General features: G+C 46.8%; 2 protein-coding genes across 5 annotated transcripts in view; one reads left to right on the forward strand and one right to left on the reverse strand.

The window, feature by feature from the left end:
- ELAVL1 (ELAV like RNA binding protein 1) overlaps nucleotides 1–13,059 on the reverse strand; it is a 92,276-nt gene extending 79,217 nt beyond the window's left edge. The window contains exons 1-2 of one of the 4 annotated variants that reach the window (XM_065421969.1): nucleotides 12,978–13,046; nucleotides 10,232–10,369 (exon numbers count right to left, since the gene is read on the reverse strand). In XM_065421969.1, the coding sequence (XP_065278041.1) occupies nucleotides 10,232–10,237 (6 nt within the window). In that variant the 5' untranslated portion in view covers nucleotides 10,238–10,369; nucleotides 12,978–13,046. Of the gene's footprint in view, nucleotides 1–10,231; nucleotides 10,370–11,574; nucleotides 11,809–12,977 lie in introns of those variants that run through there. The other 3 variants (XM_065421970.1, XM_065421968.1, XM_065421973.1) reach the window with 3 other exon arrangements.
- Nucleotides 13,060–17,143: 4,084 nt separating this feature from the next.
- Nucleotides 17,144–21,165, forward strand: part of ZFR2 (zinc finger RNA binding protein 2) — a 76,580-nt gene continuing 72,558 nt past the window's right edge. Inside the window, exon 1 of the mRNA XM_065422178.1 lies at nucleotides 17,144–17,216. Coding sequence (XP_065278250.1) covers nucleotides 17,155–17,216 — 62 coding nt within the window. The 5' untranslated portion in view covers nucleotides 17,144–17,154. The remainder of the gene's footprint in view (nucleotides 17,217–21,165) is intronic.

Below are 21,165 nucleotides of genomic sequence, written 5' to 3' on the forward strand. Positions count from 1 at the left end.
GTGGAGTCTCCTTCCTTGGAGGTTTTTAAGGCCCGGCTTGACAAAGCCCTGGCTGGGATGATTTAGTTGGGAATTGGTCCTGCTTTGAGCAGGGGGTTGGACTAGATGATCTCCTGAGGTCCCTTCCAACCCTGATATTCTATGATTCTATGATATGCCTCTCATTCTCTCCCGGGCATGGATTCCTCTCCTTCTCTCTTCCCCTACCCTCCAGAGCCTAGATACACTCAACTCTTCCCCCTCCTTTTCCCAAATGTCCACCCAAACTACAGATCAATGGACAAAGAGAAAGCAGCAGACGTATATATTTTAACTATCATATTTGATACAATGCATCTCACAATCTACTCATCATTCATTCAACTGGTCTGAAAATCATCATCACACACTGAAAGCCGACTGAAGAAATGGAAACAAAACATTCTACTAAGTGGCAAAGCTCTGAATTGGGGAGGTGAGATCACTGATATAGGCTCACAGGATTTAACATTAGAATCTATAAAGATTAGAAACATAGGAAGAAAATAAACATGGCTTGGAAAAATGCAAATAAATCTAAAATACAACCAATAGGGAGGAGAAACCTGGAAGTCAGCAATGCTGATCAAGACCTACGGGTAAGTGGACAGCAAATCGGACATCAGAACTCATCTAATGTATCATTAATTCTCAAAACCTTTTATAAAGTAAGATTACAAGCAAAGAATCTTTAGCTTTTGTATTGACTCACTCTAACCATTAGAAAGCAAGGAAATATCCAATTAAGGGGTCATTCCTTAACATCCCACCCTCATTCACACTTCACAACTCAGTATCATGCACCTCTAACATGTACACACAACACTACAAACTCACTGGACCTCAAAACCTGAACTCCAACTTCAGCAACATGACATATGCTTGAAGACATCTCTTTACTAAATTATTCTATTGTGTGTTATGTGCACATGAGGGAAACATGAGGTTGGAATCAAGCTTGTGCATTCCATGCAAGTGTTATTAACAGAGATAACTTGGTGTGGATATTGGGTTAGAGATGCATGGTACTTTGTGACTGATAGGAAAACTCAGAGCAGGTAAACATGAACCATGGGTGTTAAGGGTGGATCAGTAGATGTTACATTTAATAAGTTTAGATTGCTTAATTTTTTTTGGGTGGTAATTTCCCTAGGTTTTATTAAGTGTGGTGTTTGAGGGGGTATCAAGAAAAGGGAAAAGCAATGGGGGAGGGGAAACGTGCACATCCCCTATAGACACCATGCAGTAGTTTCCCTCCCTTCTTCCACTGGTTTCCCCCATGTTAAGTAGGGGCAGGGTTCTCTCCTGGATTACTGCTCCACATAGGAGCTCTTCTCTTCCATTATTTTTGTACCACATAATGCTCATTCTGCACCCTGGTTCCTGGCACTATTAGTCTCCTTATCAGGCATTCTAAGGAAAAGAAAATGTGAGAGCATCAGAAAAAAAGAGTGGACTTCAACAAAGCAGACTTTACCAAACTGAAAGAACTGGTAAGTAACCTCCCATGGAAAGAAAATCTCAAAGAAAAAGGAGCTCAGGAGAACTGGCAGTTTCTCAAACAGACAATATTAAAGGCACATCAGCAAACTATACCAATGCAAAGGAATGAAAGGAAGAGGCAAATATGGCATCATCAGGAGCTCTTTAATAACTTAAATAAAAGGAATCCTGCAAAAAGTGGAAACATGGAAAATTGCTAAGGATGAGTACAAAAATTGGCATCACAGAGACTTAGTGGGAGAATACGTGTGATTGGAATATTGGTATAGAAGGATACAACTTGCTCAGGAAGGACAGGCAGGAAAAAAGGGAGGAGGTGTTGCCTTATATATTAAAAATGTATACACTTGGACTGATGTTGAGATAGAAATAGGAGACAGACTTGTTGAAAGTCTCTGGGTAATGATAAAAGGGGTAAAAACCAAGGGTTAGAACTGGAAGGGACCTTGAAAGGTCATTGAGTCCAGCCCCCTGCCTTCACTAGCAGGACCAAGTACTGATTTTTGCCCCAGATCCCTAAGTGGCCCCCTTAAGGACTGAACTCACAACCCTGGGTTTAGCAGGCCAATGCTCAAACCACTGAGCTATGCCTCCCTCCCTCCCCCCTATGGTAGGGTGTACTACAGACCATCTAACCAGGAAGAAGAGGTGTACAAGGTTTTTTTTAAAACTCCAAAGCACAGCACTTGGTAGTGATGGAGGACTTCAACTACCCAGACATCTGTTGGGAAAATGACACAGAAGGGCACAAATTATCCAATACATTCCAAGAACCTGTTGGAGACAATTTTTTATTTCAGAAGGTGGATAAAGCTACTAGGGGAGAAAGATACTGTTCTAGATTTTATCTTGACAAATGAGGAACTGGTTGGAAATTTTAAAGAGGAAGGCAGGTTGGGCGAAAGTGATCATGAAATGGTCGAGTTCATGATTCTAAGGAATGATAGGAGGGAAAACAGCACAATAAAGATAATGGATTTCAAGGAGGCAGAGTTTAGCAAACTCAGGGAGTTGGTAAGATCCCATGGGAAGCAAGTCTAAGGGGGAAAAACAGTTCAAGAGTGTTGGCAGTTTTTAAACAGACATTATTAAGAGCACAAGAGAAAACTATCCCACTGCACTGGAAAGATAGGAAGTATGGTAAGAGACCACGCTGGCTTAATCACAAGCTCTTCAATGATCTAAAACTCAAAAAAGAGTCTTACAAAAAGTGGAAACTAGGTCAAATTACAAAGGATGAATATATAAAAAAATAATACAAGTACGTAGGGACAACATTAGAAAGGCCAAGGCACAAAATGAGATTAAACTAGCTAGAAACATAGACAAGAAGAAAACATTTTACAAATATACTGAAAGCAAGAGTAAGATCAAGGACAGGGTAGGCCCATTATTCAATGAGAAGGGGAAACAACAACAAAAAATATGGAAGTGACAGAAGTGCTAAATGACTTTTTTGCTTCAGTTTTCACCAAAAAGACTCAACATCTATCATAGTGAATGCCAGTGAAAATAAGGTGGGATCAGAAGCTAAAATAGGGAAAGAACAAGGCTTCAAGTCACCAGGGCCTGATGAAATGCATCCTAGAATACTCAAGGAGCTGACTGAGGAGATATCTGAGCCATTAATGATCTTCAAAAAGTCATAGAAGATGGGCGAGATTCCAGAGGACTGTAAAAGACAAATATAGTGTCAATCTATAAAAAGGGAAATAAGGACAACCTGGGGAAATACAGACCAGTCATCTTAACTTCAGTACCTAGAAAGATAATGGAGCAAATAATTAAGCAATCAATTTGCAAACATCTAGAAAATAATAAGGTGGTAAGTAACAGTCAACATGGATTTGTCAAAAATAAATTGCGTCAAACCAACCTAACAGCTTCCTTGGACAGGGTAACAAGCCTTGTGGATAGGGGGGAAAGCGGTAGATGTGGTATATCTTGACTTTAGTAAGGCTTTTGATACTGTCTCAGGTTACCTTCTCATAAATAAACTAGGAAAATATGACCTAGATGGAGGTGCTATAAGGTGGGTGCATAATTGGTTGGAAAACCATTTGCAGAGATTAATGATCAGCAGTTCACAGAGAAGCTGGAAGGGCAAATCGATTAGGTCCCGCAGGGATCAGTTCTGGGTCCGGTTCTATTCAATATCTTCATCAATGATTTAGATAATGGCATAGAGAGTACACTTATAAAGTTTGTGGATGATAACAAGCTGGGAGAGGTTGCAAGTGCTTTGGAGGCTAGGATTAAAATTCAAACTGATCTGGACAAACTAGAGAAATTATTTGAAGTAAAGAGGGTGAAATTCAATAAGGACAAATGCAAAGTACTCCACTTAGGAAGGAACAATCAGTTGGCACACATACAAAATGGAAAATGACTGCCTAGGAAGGAGTACTGCGGAAAGGGATCTGGGGGTCACAATGGACCGCAAGCTAAATATGAGTCAACAGTGAAACACTGTTGCAAAAAAAGCAAACATCATTCTGGAATGTATTAGCAGGAGTGTTGTAAGCAAGACACAAGAAGTAATTCTTCCGCTCTACTCCGCACTGATTAGGCCTCAACTGGAGTAGCATGTCCAGTTCTGGGCGCTACATTTCAGGAAAGATGTGGACAATTTGGAGAAAGTCCAGAGAAGAGCAACAAAAATGATTAAATGTCTAGAAAACACGACCTATGACAGAAGTTTGAAAAAATTGGGATTGTTTAGTCTGGAGAAGAGAAGACAGAAGGGATGTGAAAACAGTTTTCAAGTATATAAAAGGTTGTTACAAGGAGGCGGGAGAAAAATTGTTCTTGTTAAACTCTGAGAATAGGACAAGAATCAATGGACTTAAATTGCAGCAAGGGTGGTTTAAATTGGACATTTGGAAAAACTTCCTGTCAGGGTACTTAGGCACTGGAATAAATCGCCTAGAAAGGTTGTGCAATCTCCATCATAGGAGATTTTTAAGAGCAGGTTAGACAAACAACTGTCAGGGATGGTCTAGATAATACTTAGCCCTGCCATGAATGCAGGGCAATGGACTAGATGACCTCTCAAGGTCCCTTCCAGTCCTGCTATTCTATGAATAAAATACAAGCATGTAGGGACAAATTCAGAAAGGTTAAGGCACAAAGGGAGTTACACATAGCAAGGCAGTAATAAGAGGGTTTTTTAAATACATTAGGAACAAGAGAGAGGAAGGAAAGTGTAGGTTCTCTACTTAACAGGAAAGGAGAGCTAATAATAGAAGACATCAAGAAGGCTGAAGTGTTTAATAACTATTTTGCTTCAGTCTTCACTAAAAAGGCAAATTGTGACCAGATACTTAACAAAATTAATATTAACAAGGGGGAAGGAAGGAACACAAGCCAAAACAGGGATAGAACAGGTTAAAGAATATTTAGGTAAGTTATGTATTCAGATCAGCAGGGTTGGAAGAAATGGACCCCAGATACTTAAGAAACTAGCTGAAACCACCTTGGAACCATTACCAATTATCTTTAAGAACTCACGAAGGACGAGGAGGTCCCAGAGGACTGGAGAAGCGTAAATGTAGTACCTATCTTTAAAAAGAGGGGGTGAAGGAAGAGGACCTGGGGAAATTATAGACCAGTCAGCCTAGCTTTGATACCTGAAAAGATACTGGGACAAAATATTAAACAATCAATCTGTAAGCACCTAGAGGATAACAGGGTTGTAAGTAAAAGCCAACATGGATTTTGTCAAGAATACAACAAGCCAAACCAAACCTAATTTCTTTTTCTAATAGTATTACTGCCCTGGTTGTTGGTAGGGGGTGGGAAGGGAAGAAAAGATGTAGACATGATATATCTGGATTTTAGAAAGGTTTCTAACAGTCCCACATGACATCCTCATAAGAAAACTAGGGAATCATGGTCTAGAAGAAGCTCTATAAAGTGGGTGCAAAACTGTTTGAAAGATCATACCCAAAGAGCAGTTATCAATGATTTGCTGACAGACTGGGATGGCATATCTAGTGGGTCACACAGGAGTCTGTCTTGGGTCCAGTAGTATTAAGTAATTACTTGCATAACAGAGAGGAGAGTATGCTTATATATAATCTGTGGGTGACACCAAGCTGGAATAGGTTGCTAGAACTTTGGAGGACAGAATTAGAATTCAAAACAACCTTGACAAATGGAGAATTGGTCAGAAATCAACAAGACGAAATTCAGTACAGACAAGTACTACACTTAGGAAGAAAAAAAAGAATCAAATTCACAACTATAAAATGGGAAATAACTGCCTAGGCAGTAGTACTTCTGAAAAGGATCTGGGGGTTATAGTGGATCACAAACTGCATATGAGTCAACAAGCTGCAAAAAAGGTGAATATCATTCTGGAGTGTATTAACAAGAGTGTTGTAAAACACGGGAGGCAACTGTCCCACTTACTCAGCACTGAGTCCAGTTTTGGGCACCACACATTAGGAAAAATGTGGATAAATTGGAGACAGTCCAGAGGAAAGCAATGAAAATGATATAAGGTGTAGAATACCTGACCTCTGAAGGGGGAGTTAAAAAACTGGACATGTTTAGTCTTGAAAAAGTGGTGACCTGATAGTCTTCAAATATGTTAAAGCAGTTATAAAGAGGACAATGATCAATTGTTTTCCATGTCCTCAGAAGGTATGATCAGAAGTACTGGGCTTGATCTACAGAAAGAGATTTAGGCTAGATACTAGGAAAAGCAAAGCAAAGTTACATGTTTCAGCCCTGCCACTTGGGGTTCAGGCTTCAGATTAGGCTCAAGTATCACATTGAAATGTAAGTACAATGTTTACATTCCAATTGATTTATTTTATAAATGTGGTAAAAATGAGAAAGTAAGCAAATTTGTCAGTAATACCGTGCTGGGACACTTCTGCATTTTATGTCTGATTTTGGAAGCAAGTAGTTGTGGTACACATGACAAATCAGACTCCTGAAAGGGGTATAGTAGTCTGGAAAGGTTGAGAACCACTGTGTCAGACCAATGATCAATCCTACCCAGTGTCCTCTCTTCTGACAGTGGCCAATGCCAGTTGCTTCAGAAAGAATGAACAGAATAGGGCAATTATTGAGTGATCCATCGCATCATCCACTCCCAACTTCTGGCAGTCAGAGGCTAGGGTAACCCAGAGGATAGGCTTGCATCTCTGACCATCTTGGGTAATAGCCATCCAGGAACTTATCTAATTCTTTTTTAAAACTTACAACATCCTTCACAACATCCCCTATACTGGTTGACTGTGCATTGCGTGAAGTAGCACTTCCTTAGGTTTGTTTTAAACCTGCTACTTATTAATTTCACTGGGTGAGCCCTGCTTCTTGTGTTATGTGAAGGAGTAAATACCACTTCCTTATAAACTTTCTCTGCACCATTCACGATTTTATAGACCTCTAGCACAGGGGTGGCCAACCTGTGCCTGAGAAGGAGCCAGAATTTACCAACGTACATTGCCAAAGAGCCATAGTAATACATCTGCAGTCCCCCACATGAGCTCCCCCACTCCCAGCGTCTCCCACCCACCAGCGCCTCCCCCTCCCTACCCGCACCTCCTGATCAGCTGTTTCGTGGCATGCAGGAGGCTATGGGGTGGGAGGGGGGAGGAGCAAGGGCACTGCAGGCTCAGAGGAGGGGGCAGGGCACATTGGAAAGTTGGCGCCTGTAGCTCCAGCGTTGGTGCCTATACAAGGAGCCGCATATTAACTTCTGAAGAGCCGCATGTGGCTCCGGAGCCACAGGTTGACCACCCCGCTCTAGCATATCTCCCCTTAGTCATCTGTTTTCCAAGATGAAAAGTCCCAATCTTTTTAACCTCTCATATGGAAGCTGTTCCATCCCCCTAATCATTTTTGCTGCCCTTCTCTGTACCTTTTCCAGTTCTGATTTTTTTTTTGAACAGAGGTAACCAGAACTGCACAGAGTATTCAAGGGGTGAGTGTACCATGGATTTATATAGTGGCATTATGATTTTTTCCATCTTATTATCTATCCCTTTCCTAATGGTTCATAACATTGTTAACTTTTTAGACTACCACTGCACATTGAGCAGATGTTTTCACAGAACTATCTATGATGATTCCAGGATCTTTCTTGGGTGGTAACAGCTAATTTAGACCCCATCATTTTATATGTATACTTGGGATTATGTTTTCCAATGTGCATTACTTGCGTTTATCAACACTGAATTTCATCTGCCCTTTTGTTCCCCAGTCATCCAGTTTTGTGAGATCTTTTTGTAACTCTTCACAGTCAGCTTTGGCTTTAGCTACCTTGAGTAGTTTTGTATTATCTGCAAATTTTGCCACCTCATTGTTCACCCCTTTTTCCATATCATTTATGAATACACTGAACAGTACTGGTCCCAGTACAGACCCCTGGGGGACACCACTATTTACCTCGCCCCATTCTGAAAACAGACCATTTATTTCTATCCTTTGCTTTCTGTCTTTTAATCAGTTACTGATTCATGAGAGGATCCCTCTTATCCCATGACTGCTTACTGTGATTAAGAGCCTTTGGTGAAGGACCTTGTCAAAGGCTTTCTGAAAGTCCAAGTACATTATATCCACTGGATCACTCTTGTCCACGTGTTTGTTGACCCCCTCAAACAATTTTAATAGATTGGTGAGGCATGATTTCCCTTTACAAAAACTATGTTGTGTTCATCTGGGTGTCTGGTAATTCTGTTCTTTACTATAGTTTCAACCAATCTACCTGGTGCTGAAGTTAGGCTTATCAGTCTGTAATTGCCAGGATCACTTCTGGAGTCTTTTTTAAAAACTGGTATCACATTAGCTATCCTCCAGTCATCTGGTACAGAAGCTGATTGAAGTGACCGATTACATACTACATACCACGGTTAGTAGTTTTGCAATTTCATATTTGAGTTCCTTCAGAACCCTTGGGTGACTACCATCTTGTCCTAGTGACTAATTACCGTTTATCAATTTGTTCCAACATCTCTATCGACACATCCATTTGGGACAGTTCCTCAGATATGTCACCTAAAAAGAATGGCTCCGGTGTGAGAAACTCTCTCACATCCTCTGCAGTGAAGACCAATGCAAAGAATTCATTTAGTTTCTCCACAATGGTCTTATCTTCCTCGATCATCCAGTGGCCCCATTTCTGGTGTACTTTTAAAAATTACTGTTAGTTTTTGTGTCTTTTGCTAGTTGCTCTTCAAATTCTTTTTTGACCTGCCTAATTATACTTTTACACTTAACTTGCTAGAATTTATGCTCCTTTCTATTTTCCTCAGTAGGATTTGACTTCCAATTTTTAAAGGATGCCTTTTTGCCTTTAACCGCTTCTTTTACTTTGTTGTTTAGCCATGACAACAGTTTTTTGCTCCTGTGTTTTTTTAATTTAGGGTATACATTTAATTTGACAAATTACACCCAGTTCATAAAACCAGACTTCATGGTAGGAAGGCTGATGATAGGGTCCAGAAGACAAGACAGCAGGATGGAAGAGGCCAGTCACCATCCTGACCTTCCCAATGCTGAAGGAATATGATGTGGAGGGTCAGGACATTCCTCTCCTGCCCCCCACCTAATAATTCCAGTTCAAGCAATTTCTAGGATTAGGAGGCCAATTTAGAATTCTAGAGCAATTGGCACTAATTAGCACTGCTGCCATCTCCAAGGCTCCCCCCAAAGAGTAGCATAGTAAACAGAAAGAAGCAGGTTGTAGAGCTGGGTTCATATATCCCCTTCAGTGCCTTCTATAGTACAGCTCTGCCACTATGTCAAAGATGGTGATGCTTGACATAAGGGAAACCTTCAAACAGCGATGTCTCCTACAGGAGCTGCAGACAACTGTTGCCAGGCAAGACTCCCACTCTCAGAATGGGGGCATTAAAACAAAGGGTTCATGGGGGGGGAAGGCATATCCCCATCCCTCCTATATCCTCCACTACTACTTCCCCCCCACACTCCTAATCAGCACCTTTCTTGTCTCCAGCTCTACCACGTGTAGGATAGATCAAGAGACTATCTCTGCCTGCCAGATTCCAAAATTGCTCCCTGGACATGCTCCCTCCTCAGCACAAATTTCAGTTAAAGAAAACTGAAAATCCACTCCCTCTACCCATGTGGTGCTCACAGCAAGGAAGAAAAGAAAAGGGAGCTGGGATATGAGGGGTAGTGAGCAGTGTCTTTCCCAGCTGCATTCCTCTGAGTTCAGCCTCAGACAGCAATTTATCTTTGGATCAGTACAGTAACCACTACTGTCAGACTGACAAATCATAGATGGTTCATCAAACTTAATTATGCAGGGGAAGATGAGAGTAAGTAAAGGAAAACAGGGAGTATTGATGGAAGTGAGGGATGATGTACTGGCAATGCCAGTTTATCAAACATCCTGAGGATGATCAACTACAAGGACTGCCTGGGGAGTAGGGCTCCTGACTGTCTCCTACAAGGAGCGGGAGGAGTTTTAACTTTTCCTCTCTTCTGTTAGAAACCAGAAGGGGTCAGCATAGTTACAGGTTTCAGTGGTAGCCGTGTTAGTCTGTATCAGAAAAGAAAAAGAGAAGTCCTTGTGGCACCTTAGAGACTAACAAATTTATTTGGGCATAAGCTTTCGTGGGCTAGAACCCAAATAAATTTGTTAGACTCTAAGGTGCCACAAGAACTCCTTGTTTTTTTTAGCATAGTTGGTAAGTTATAAACAATAAGTTTAAAAATAGTTATATATCACCAACATTCGATGACACAAGAACCCGTAGGGATGTGAACGTATGAGGTCAGCAGTCTGGGGTCAGCAGTCTGGGGCTTCTAGGTGCCAAGGTCATGTAGCTGCAAAGATCAAAAAAACTGGAGACACCCTGATGTATTTCTGAAAAAGAGGATTTTAAAATTTATATTGTATCCAGCAGCAAATACTAATGTTCCTAAGACCCTCAAAAATTAAAGAGAGCCTCAGAGTGTTCTGTATTTTTAGGGCTTGTTTACACTGGGAAGTTTACCAAAATAGCTATTCTGGAATGGTGGTTTCAGTATAACCCCCTGTGTGGACACTTATTCCAAAGACTGCTCACAAAGGGCTTGTACCAATATAACTATTCCAGAGTAATTATTCCAGAATAGCTACTTCCATAACCGTTCAGGGCTTCAGACAGTAAGGGCCCATGAAAATCAGATGTCTGATACAACCTTAACCATGATACCACTAACACTTTTCCATAATACATCTCTGCCCTGAAATTCTTACAATCAACATAGGTATCAAAGAAAAAGGGGGGGGGGGGGGAGAATCACTTCAGGAAACAGAGGGTGAAGGTTCCTGGGACTGCTTAGAGAGGTGCGTTTTAAAGGAAAGAGGTTGAGCTTCTGGCAGAAGTAGACAGGATGTTGCAGCTATAGAAGGTAAAAGTGATAGAAGGCACAAAAATAGGAATGGGGAAAGGAGACAAAGGTTTGAAGAAGGCAAAAGGATGAAGCAGAGAGTGAATAAAGAAGAGACAGAGATGGTGGGGGTTAAAGGCAATGTAGGGCCTTCTATGAGGATTATGCTCCTTTTATGAGGATTATGCTCCTTTTATGAATTCAGAGACAGGAAGCCAAGGAAGGATCACAGTAACATTAAGTCACAGGAAAGAAAGATGACTTTGGCAGCAGCATTTCAAACAGACTGGAAGGATAAGAAACAAGAGAAGGAGACGCCAGACAAGAGATTACAGTAATAAAGGCAAGAAGTGACCAGGATATGGACAAGCGTTTTAGCAGTCAATACAGGACAAATTTTGAAGAAAGAAGCAACAGGTGTTAGCAAAAAGACAACATGGGGCAGAGTAGAATAAAAGGTCATAGCAAGATTACAGGCTGAGACACAAGAAAAAGTAGGGTATCAGAGGGGTAGCCGTGTTAGTCTGGATCTGTAAAAAGCAACAGAGTCCTGTGGCACCTTTAAGACTAACAGATGTATTGAAGCATAAGCTTTCGTGGGTGAATACCCACTTTGTCACACACGTGAGAAAGAGTAGAGTTATTAATGAAGACAGAAAAGAGAAATTAGGAGAAAAGATGAGAAGGTCTACTTACCAGTAACTAGTTTTGAGTAGATTGTCAGTACACATCCTCATTACTGGAATGCAGGATGCATGGGCCAGCACTGCCAACACAGAAGTTGAGATAGTGGCTGGACACCCAAGATGTCAGCATCAGCTAAGTATGCTAGAATGGATAGGGGGTATGGAAGTGTCATGAGTATATAGGGATACAGGGGTGATAATGAATTTATAAGTGGTGATGAAGTCAGAAAGAGGAAAGTATGCAGAAGAAGCGAAAACGGAGAACTGAAGGACAATGGCAGACAGAAAGAGGTGAGTATGAAAAACTATTCAAAGGAAACTGAGTTGTCAGCAACTCTAACTAATTGTATGACACCCCATCTATTCAATACATCATCCAAGTACAAGATAAGGAAGAAAAAGAAAAAAATCACAACAATCAAGAGGGCTAAGTCATCAATCACATCAAAGGCAGCAAAAATTAATAAGAGAACACTCTATGTGACCCAGCCCCTTCCTCCTTATCCCCTCCACAATATCAACATATCCAAGACCCCATGACCCAAAATATTCCCCCATCTGCTTCTACCAGGGCACAAAACACACCCTCCCACACATACAGTCCCCCCAAACATCACACACACACGCTCCGCTCCACACATACACTTCATCATCAATCACCCTGCATCAGAAGCAGATACAACACACACTCTCCCCATGGGCCAGATCCACATACACACTCTCTCCACACACACATTCTTCCCATCACCCAGCTCACTACACATACAGGTGGTCAATACACTCGGCTTTACTCGAAAAATCTCTCACCAGAGCAACCTCACTGACGGTAACACGAGTGGAGCGCTAATATAGCCAAGGTTTTGCACAGTCTCTGGCATTTAACACGATGTGGGGTAACCTTATTCAGAGCAGGTCTAACTTACAGTGCTAATGTGAATGCACATGGGATCCCTGTCCACACTAGTACTCCCACCCACTGCGACCACCAGTCAGTGGAGTTGCTCTAGTCTTACCAATAGTGGGAAATTAAAAAAGAAAAAGAAAAAAGAACATGGATGTAGATAAGCCCACACCCGCTCCCCCTGGCCTGCATCCTACACACACAATACCACTGCAACCAGCTCCACTTCTCCCCTCCACAGGCCCCAGCTCTGGTCTGATGGGCCCCCGCAGGCCCAGGGTCTCCCCCTCCAACAGGCCCGGATCCGCCCCTCCCCCCACACACAGGCCCAGGGTCTCCCCCTCCAAGAGGCCTAGGTCTGCCCCTCCCCCCACACACAGGCCCCAGGTCTCCCCCGCAGGCCCAGGCCACAGCCTCGCTCTCGCGCCCAGCGTAGCCCGCCTTCCCACCGCCAGGAGGCAAGTCCGGCCTGGCCCCAGCCTACCCGCACACATCGGCCAGCCTGGTCTCACCTGGCTCCGGCAGGGCCTGGGCAGCGGGAGGGTAACAGCTCCGCAGCGCGCACAACAAGCCGCTCGCTGCGCCGCCTGCACACGCCCCCCGCTCCGCCCACCGACCCCCATTGGTTACTTTGCGCACGTGGCCGGCGCCCTATTGGAACAACGCTCAGTCCGTCAATGGTACCCCCGGGGGCGGGCTCTCCCAGCAGGCGGGAGTGGGGGAGCGGAGGCCGGGATGGGGTGGGGGGAGGCTGGAGTGGGAGCCCCGGGCCTGGAGCGGGGAGAGCCGGGGATGGCGGGGAGTCACCTGGGCTGCCTGCGCAATGGCCCACGAGCCCCTTTTCTTGGCGCTTGCTGTGTCTCGGGAGGAAGGACCCATCCCCTGTCCAGACCAGAACTAGCCCCCCTGTTTGGTTGCTCCATTTAGCCCAAAGCGGCTTCCACCACTCGGGGAGCGTGTTCACTAGCACATGTAGCAGCTAGCCTTGGCAGGGTCCAGCCCGCCTTTCTGGAGCTGGGCTGGTAGAGCAGAGGATTGGTCGTGTGTTTTTTAGAGAGCGAGACACTCAGGTCACTGGTTTGATTCTGAGGTGAAGAAAACTCTTTATCTGCTTAGACATGTCTGCTTGCAAAACCGATGTCAATACAGTCACAGAAGGCAAAGATACAATTGTCAGCTTAAACGTTCATTTTCCTTTGGAATCTTTAGGTTAAAAACATGAGGAAATGAAGGAAGTGTCTTTAAATAAAGGAGTAAAGAGAGGTCAGGCTACAAATAATATAGGAGTAAAAGGCTCACAGGGGGGCAGAAGGCTTCAAAATGACAGTTTTGGCAGTGGATACTGATGTTCATCCTTCCTCTGCTCCCAAGCATTTTTGGCCAAAGCAAATCATGGGCACCTGAAGCACTCTTTCATAGGTCCTGGCAAGTAGGAGTCTTTCTGCCTTTCAAGCACCTATTTGGCCTGGCCCCAATTCTATTTGCAGAGATGGAACAAAACTCTTAACACTCCCTGGCTACAAATCTTCAGAGCAATAGGGTGGTAAGGGTGAAAAGCAAGAAGCTGGAATAATTGAAAAGCTCTAGCTGCATTCACTGATATCAAAAGACATGACTGGGTGAAATAATCTCTTTGTGTGTGGGGCAATATCAAAACACAGGACACAAAGAGAAATAGATTGTTACAGTACAAGTCAATGTTTGTGCTAAGGTGAACATGAGAGCTGCTCTACCCCAAAATAGCAGGCCAGCTATTTTAGTGCAAAAAGCATTATGTTGTGTAAAGGCATGACAATTATTTGAAGCAATGCCACCATTTGACTGCACTGTGTTAATTTTTTAAAGAAAGTGTGATGCTGTTTTGAGGGAATGTCTTCATTTTGTGTTGTGAAGTTCTGACGCCATATGATGACACATCTGTGCAATGCCTTCGTGTTGCATTAGGATATGGCATTTTTTTAAATGTGATGCTAGTTTGTCACAATGCAATTACAGACTCCTAGTCTTTAAGACCAAAAGGGACCATCATGATCAACTAGCCTGACATGCACATCACAGACCACAGAACCTCACTTCCTGAATAGGCAATTAACCTCTAGCTGAGTTACTGAAGTCCTCAAATCTTGATTTAAAGACTTACAATTACAGAGAATCCACCACTTACTCTAGTTCAAACCAGCAAGTGACCCTTGCCCCATGCTGCAGAGGAAGGCAAAAAAAAAAGGCTCTCTGACAATCTTACCCAGGGAAAAATTCCTTCATGACCCCAAATATGGCAATCAGTTAACTTAGATCTTGAACATGTGGGCGAGACCCACCAGCCAGTATCTGGGAAAGAATTATCTGTAGTAACTCAGAGCCCTCCCCATTTAGTGTCCCCTCTCCGGCCATTAGAGATATTTGCTAATAGCAGATGCAGATGAGCCATATGCCATTGTAGGCAACTTCATCAGACCATTCCTTCCATAAACTTAACAAGCTAAATCTTGAAACAAATGAGGGTTTTGCCCACACTATTCCCCTTGGAAGGCTATTCCACTCCTCTGATGGTTAGAAACCTTTGTCTAATTTCAAGCCTAAACTCGTTGATGGTCAGCTTATATCCATTTGTTATTGTGCCAGCATTGGCCCTTAACTTAAATAACTCCTTTCTTTTCCTTGTGTTTCTCCATCTGATGTATTTATAGAGAGCAATCATATATCCCCTCAGCCTTCCTATTGTTAGGCTAAACAAGACCAAGCTCTTTTAATATGCTCTCATAAGGCAGGTTCTCCATTCTTCTGATTATCCTAGTAGCCCTTCTCTGCACCTGTTCTGGTCTGAATTCATCTTTCTTAAATATGGGATTCCAGAATTGCACACAGTATTCCAGATTAGGTCTCACTAGTGCTTTGTACAATGTTAATAACACTTACCTATCTCTACTGAAAATACCTGGCCTAATGTGCATTATAGGATTGCATATGCCTTTTTCACAGCCACATCAGCCTCACCACGTCTTGTGATGATGCAATGTGGTGACATTTGGCCAGGGCCGGCTCCAACGTTTTTGCCGCCCCAAGCGGCAAAAAAACAACAACAACAAAAACGCGATCGCCGGCACTTCGGCGGCGGCGCCGCTTCTTCGGCAGCAATTCAGCCGCAGGTCCTTCCCTCTGAGAGGGACTGGGGGACCCACGGCCGAATTGCCGCCGAAGAGCCAGACGTGCTGCCCCTTTCCGTTGGCCGCCCCAGGCACCTGCTTGCTGCGCTGGTGCCTGGAGCCGGCCCTGCATTTGGCACAACTCAAACATGTTGAATGATATTATGTTGCTATACGATGCAACATGAATACATTTCAATGCAATTAAATAATGGTGTGAGGACATTTGAAGAAACTTGGTGACAATTCAGCAAAACCTCCTCAACTTGTGATTCCGAACACAGTACAGCGGTGTTATGATGTTACATTTACATGATATCACTACATATTGAGATGTTTGTTACAGAACGATGGTGTTCTGAGATATTACAATGACATTTCAGCTCCATGCCATGATGTCACACAATGTAGTGATGACATTTGACAAACAGTGAAGCTCTGCAGTATCATGAAAAATCATGGAGCAGGTCCTCAAGGAATCCATTTTGAAGCACCTGGAAGAGAGGAAGGTGATCAAGAACAGTCAACCTGGATTCACCAAGGGAAAGTCATGCCTGACCAACCTGATTGCCTTCTATGATGAGATAATTGGCTCTGTGGATATGGGCTTTTGATACAGTCTCCCATAGTATTGTTGCCAGCAAGTTACAGAAGTATGGATTGGATGAATGGACTATAAGGTGAATAGAAAGCTGGCTAGATCGTCGAGCTCAATGGGTAGTGATCAACGGCTTGATATCTAGTTGCCAGCTGGTAGCAAGTGGAGTGCCCCAGCCAGGGGGAGGTCCTGGGACCGTTTTTGTTCAACATCCTAATTAATGATCTGGATGATGGGATGGATTGCACCCTCAGTAAGTTCGTGGATGACACTAAGCAGGGGGGAGAGGTAGATATGCTGGAGGGTAGGGATAGGGTTCAGAGTGACCTAGACAAATTGGAGGATTGGGCCAAAAAAAATCTGATGAGGTTCAACAAGTACAAGTGCAGAGTCCTGCACTTAGGAGAGAAGAATCCCATTCACTGCTACAGGCTGGGGGCCAACGGCTAAGCAGCCGTTCTGCAGAAAAGGACCTAGGGGTTACAGTGGACGAGAAGCTGGATATGAGTCAACAGTGTGCCCTTGTTGCCAAGAAGGCTAACGGCATATTGGGCAGCACCGTCCTTAAAGGTCGCCCTGGGCTGCCCTGCTCTGCCAGACCCCCATCTGGTAGCAGCCAGTCTAGGCAGCCCACAGTCCCCGGTGCACAAAGTACCAGCCGGGCTCCAAGGGCCTCCCAGTCCCCGCTCCTCATTCCTCCCCTCCCCCATAACGGTCGCTCTGTACGCGCGCCACCCAGAGGTGGCGAGAACCGCTCCCCTAAAGAGCGATGGGATTTCACGTGACCACTCCCGGGTGAGGGGGCCGAAGGGAGCGCGTGGGGGCGCGCTGTGTGGCTGGTACGCGCGCGGCGGTCACGTGTTCCCGTGCTCCCTGCCGCCCCCTCCCCCCCCAGCCGGTCGCCTCCTGTACCGCCGCCGCGGCCCGCCGCTTTGTGAAGACGGCAAGATGGCGGCCAGTAACTATTACGGCTTCGCGCATGGTGCTGCCGCCGCCGGGCCCCAGTACAGGTACGGGGGAGCTCCCGCCCCGGGCACCGCGCGGCTGGGTGGGGCCGCCCCGCCTCTCCGCTCAGAGCCGCGCCAAGGCAGCTCTTCTGCTCGGGGAATGGGAGGCAGGTGTGGGCCGAAGCAGGGAACCGGCACGGGGAAGGCTTGGGGCGCTGCCGGATCCTCCGGCCCCCGTGCTCCACTTAGGGCGGCTAAAATGGCGGCGTGGGGAGTCGGGGGTGTGCCCCGTTCCTCCATCGCCACCCTCCTCATCCCCCTCCGCCTTCCCACGGGGGTCTGCCCCCCCCATCGCCACCCTCCTCAGCCCCCCGCCTTCCCACGGGGGTCTGCCCCCCCCATCGCCACCCTCCTCAGCCCCCCGCCTTCCCACGGGGGTCTGCCCCCCCATCGCCACCCTCCTCAGCCCCCTGCCCCCTTTCTCCATCGCCACCCTCCTCAGCCCCCCGCCCCCTCCCATGGGGGTCTGCCCCCCTATCTCCATTGCCACCCTCCTCATCCCCTTGCCCCCCCTTCCTCCATCGCCACCCTCCTCATCTCTCTGCCCCCCCATGAGAATCTGCCCCCCATCTCCACTGCCACCCTCCTCATCCCCCTGCCCCTCCTCCATCGCCACCATCCTCATCCCCTTGCACCCCCCGTGGGGGTCCGCCACCCACCTCATCCCCCCATCTCCATCGCCACCCACCTCATCCCCCTGCTCCCCCATGGGGGTCTGCCCCCCATCTCCATCACCACCCTCCTCATCTCCCTGCCCCCCTTTCTCTATCACCACCCTCCTGCTCTCCCTGCCCCCCCACAGGGGTCTGCCTCCTCCTCATCTCACTGCCTCCCCCTCCTCCATCACCACCCTCCCCCCCCCCCCCCACGGGGGTCTGCCCCCTCCTCCATCACCAGCCTCCTCATCCTGCTGCCTCCCCTGCCTCCATCGCCATTCTCCTGCTCTCTCACCCCCATGGGGATCTGCCCCCCTCCTCCATTGCCACCCTTCTCTTCCCCCTGCCCCCTTCCTCCATCGCCACCCTCCTCTTCCCCCTGCCCCCTCCCATGGGGGTCTGCTCCCCTATTGCCATTGCCACCCTCCTCATCCCCTTGCCCCCCCTTCCTCCATCGCCACCCTCCTCATCTCTCTGCCCCCCCATGAGAATCTGCCCCCCATCTCCACTGCCATCCTCCTCATCCCCCTGCCCCCCCTTTCTCTATCACCACTCTCCTGCTCTCCCTGCCCCCCCACGGGGGTCTGCCCTCTCCTCATCTCACTGCCTCCCCCTCCTCCATCACCACCCTCCTACCCCCCCCCCACGGGGGTCTGCCCCCTTCTCCATCGCCAGCCTCCTCATCCTGCTGCCTCCCCCTCCTCCATCGCCATCCTCCTGCTCTCTCACCCCCATGGGGGTCTGCTCCCCTATCACCATTGCCACCCTCCTCATCCCCTTGCCCCCCCTTCCTCCATCGCCACCCTCCTCATCTCTCTGCCCCCCCATGAGAATCTGCCCCCCTCCTCCATTGCCACCCTCCTCATCCCCCTGCCCCCCCATTCCTCCATTGCCACCCTCCTGCTCTCCCTGCCTCCCCACGGGGGTCTGAACCCCCTCCTCCATCGCCACCCTCCTCATCCTGCTGCCCCCCTGTTCCTCCATCGCCACCCTTCTACTCTCCCTGCCCCCCCCCCACGGGAGTCTTCCCCCGTTCATTGCCACCCTCCTCGTCCCTCTGCTCCCCTGTTCCTCCATTGCCACCCTCCTCGTCCCTCTGCTCCCCCATTCCTCCATCGCCACCCTCCTGCTCTCTCTGCCCCTGCACACAGGGCACAGGGGTCTGCCCCCCATTTCTCCATCGCCACCCTCCTCATCCCCCTGTTTCTCCATTGCCACCCTCCTGCTCTTCCTGCCCCCCACATGGGGGTCTGCTCCCCTTCCTCCATCGCCACCCTCCTAATCCCCCACTCTGTACACATGGGGGTCTGCCCTCCACATCATGCCTCATCCTCTGCCCCTGGATCTGCTCTCACCTGTCTCCCCTTTTCTCTGTTGTCATCTTCCTCATCTTCTGACCCCACACACAGGGATCTGCTCCCCCTTCCTCAATCCTTACCTTACTCCTCCCTCATCCCCCCCCATCCTTGTTCCCTACCTCACTGGGAACTGTACCCCTATCCCCTATAATTACCCTGGCTGCTCCACCCCCATCTGTCGTCTATCTCAGTGCTTTCACACACTGGAGGCTCATTCCCTAGCTCCTCTCTTCAGACACACTGTGGTGGCCCCACACCCTCAACCCTTCCTTTGCTTCCCTTTCCCTGCCTTCAGAGGATCCCACCATTTGCGCGTACACCCAACACACACCAGTGGCTTTGCCTTTTTCTTCAGATCCACCTGCCTTGCTCCCTTCCCATGTCCACCACCAGTGGGGCTCTCCCATGTGATCAGCCTTGTCCTCTCATTAATCCCTACCACAGTATTCATCCCTCTGTTCTCACATCCAGTAGGGCTTGTCTGCTGACCCTTGTCCACTCTTCATTCTTCACATGGGGGCTCTGACTCCACAGGAGTCCCCCAATTCCTTGTTATCTCCAGAGGACTCTGTCTTTTCCAGGGATTTCCTTACTAATCCATCATGCCCCAGGGTGTTCAGTCTGTTGCTTCCCCAGGGCTTTGCTTGCTTTGCTCCTGTATCTTCCCCCAAGTGCTTAGTCCTTCCCCAGGATCCCCTTATCTTAGCTGATGCTTCCAAGAATCCTTTCTGTTCTCCCATCAGTCCTTAGAATGCATCCTATCTCTTCTCATTTTTAGGGGGTGCTCTGCCTCCAGGGATTCCTCTGTTCCCTCATGTCGCAGGGTGCTGTACCTCCTCCAGAAATCTCCATTCTCCATGTTTTTGTCCTCCCCTTGTTCAGTATACTGCCTTCCCCAAAATGTCTCTGCTTCCCTGTCTTTCTTCCCCAGCATCCTTCTTCCTCCAGGGCTCCTTTCCTCTTTCTCCTCCTTGGAATGTTCTCCCTCACCCCATATCCACCTCGCTCCCTTGTGGTGCTTATCCTCTCCAAGGATCCTCCCTGCTTTCCTCTTCCAGCTTGGGCACTCAGTCTTCTCAGAGGTTCCCCTTTATTTCCCCCTCACTCCCACCCTCATAGGTTTCTCTGCATCCTCAAAGGCTCCCTCTGCCCACCCACCTTTTTACATTATTTCCTGCCAGCCCCCTGGCATGCTCCAAGATTCCACCTCCCTAATTTCCCAACTTCTCTCCTTGGGGCTTGCTGCCTCCAGTAACCCTCTGTAGCTATTCTCCCCTGAGATGCTCTGTCCAATGATGTCCTTTCCCATTTCTCCTAAGCCCCACCCCATGCTCTTGTCCAACAATTCTTCTTTCCCTCATGTTCTCTGTATCGCATGGATCCCCTTCTATTGTTTCCTCCCCCTCTTGGATGGCTCTTCCCTCTCCAGAGATCTATTCTGACCATCTCCCTTTCCTCAGGGTGCTTTGTCTCATGGCTGGGTTGCATTGCCTCAGGGTTTCTTGTCCATAGGGTATGTCTTCGCTGCAGAGTTCACTCAAGTTACTTTTTAGCCTATCTCAATTGAGAATTGCCACACTACGGAATGACACTCAAGCTGCTTGTCCACACTGATGCTGTGCTCACTTGTGTGTGGCACTAAGACCTCTTGAGGCATATCCCATGTTTCTTTGCATGCAGTAAGCTGAGCTGCTCCAGGAATTCTTCCCCAGTGAAGTGTGGGAGAGTTTGTCAGTTCTGTCTGGGCACACATGGGGAATTGTGAGAAGGCATTGGAGTACTAGTGGCACTCCATTCACAGTGCAGAATGGTTGTGTTAGCACAACTTGTCATCTTCCAACTCTAAACATCTTCCATCTCTGGAGATATTTAAGAGTAGGTTAGATAAATGTCTATCAGGGATGGTCTAGACAGTATTTGGTCCTGCCATGTGGGCAG

This window comes from Emys orbicularis, chromosome 24 (assembly GCF_028017835.1).
Source record: "Emys orbicularis isolate rEmyOrb1 chromosome 24, rEmyOrb1.hap1, whole genome shotgun sequence".
Lineage (NCBI taxonomy): Eukaryota > Metazoa > Chordata > Testudines > Emydidae > Emys > Emys orbicularis.